Genomic DNA, 1,118 nt, shown 5'->3' with positions numbered 1-1,118 from the left:
ATTGTCCAAGTCAAAGCCCTCCAACTTGACCAGTTCTGTTGATCTAGAATGTTCATTGCTCAAGTCATAGTCCTCCAACTTGAATGGTTTGGATTAACCATGTTCATTGCTGAACATGGTTTTGATCTATGATGTTCATTCCCCCAGTCATAGTCCTCCCATCCAAAGGGGTTTTTTCTTATCCACAATATTCAAGTGCTATAAGAAAAAAATGGACAGTCAGACTGTTGCAGCCTTCATGGAAGCCATGCTAATGGTCTATGTATATCCTACAAACAGTCAAGGAAACACAGCTCCAGATGGTGGCTAAAACCCTAAAAATAGTAGAAACATCATCTGGAATATATGTCCCACATTACAGAAAATCACAAGTTTTTTTTTAGAAACTGGGACCCCAGACACCCCTAGTGGCTGAAGAAATATATCCTTGGTCAACCCCAGCTGCAAAATATATCCTAAGTCCATCCCAGACCAGAAATATATTTCTACAGTGTGACAGTCACAATTCAGGGTCCAGGCATAAGAAATATATTTGGTGTCCATCTCAGTGAAGAAATATATTTTGGGGTGTGTGACACACTAGAAATATATTTGGTGTGACATTGGATGTCAAAATATATTCACGTAAAAGTGGAGATATACAAGCCCCAGGATATATACAATATAGATATACACCCTGACATTTAGTCCCGTAGTATTCATGGAGTTTGCAAGACTAATAGTCAGTTGTTAGTGGGTGACTGAAGTGGTATAGTAGCCACTGACACGCAAAGATGGAATTAAGAGCTTGATTGAGCTCCAAAATCTTTCACAGCCCTCACCATCAGTCAAGCCAAAGCCAATACATTTTCTTGGATGGTAAATGAGTTGGCAAGCCCATTGGTGACCATATGCATGGAAAACAGAAATTGCCCAGATTAAACGATCAAAGAATTCTTTCAAAAAGCCCCATTTGACACAACTTCGATGAAGTTGACAGCCAATATCATACAGTACACCCACTCGAGCAGTAGAGGGTAAATGATTGAAGAGACGCTCCAAAAGAACTAAAGCATAATGCTGCTTTTCACCAGCAGAAGTCATGTTCACAAGCCATAAAAACTGGTCATGTCAACAAA

At 39.7% G+C, this 1,118-nt stretch overlaps 1 protein-coding gene across 1 annotated transcript; it reads right to left on the bottom strand.

The window, feature by feature from the left end:
• Positions 1-729: 729 nt before the first annotated feature.
• Positions 730-1,083, bottom strand: LACBIDRAFT_304436 (uncharacterized protein; the record flags this gene model as incomplete). Its single annotated transcript, XM_001884732.1, has 1 exon — positions 730-1,083. One exon carries the CDS (start codon positions 1,081-1,083, stop codon positions 730-732), a length of 354 nt encoding a protein of 117 aa, XP_001884767.1.
• Between the last annotated feature and the right edge of the window lie 35 nt (positions 1,084-1,118).

This window comes from Laccaria bicolor, genomic scaffold, assembly GCF_000143565.1.
Source record: "Laccaria bicolor S238N-H82 LACBIscaffold_27 genomic scaffold, whole genome shotgun sequence".
Lineage (NCBI taxonomy): Eukaryota > Fungi > Basidiomycota > Agaricomycetes > Agaricales > Hydnangiaceae > Laccaria > Laccaria bicolor.
The sequence above is the reverse complement of the archived record's forward strand: the minus strand, read 5'-3'. Positions and strand labels throughout refer to the sequence as shown.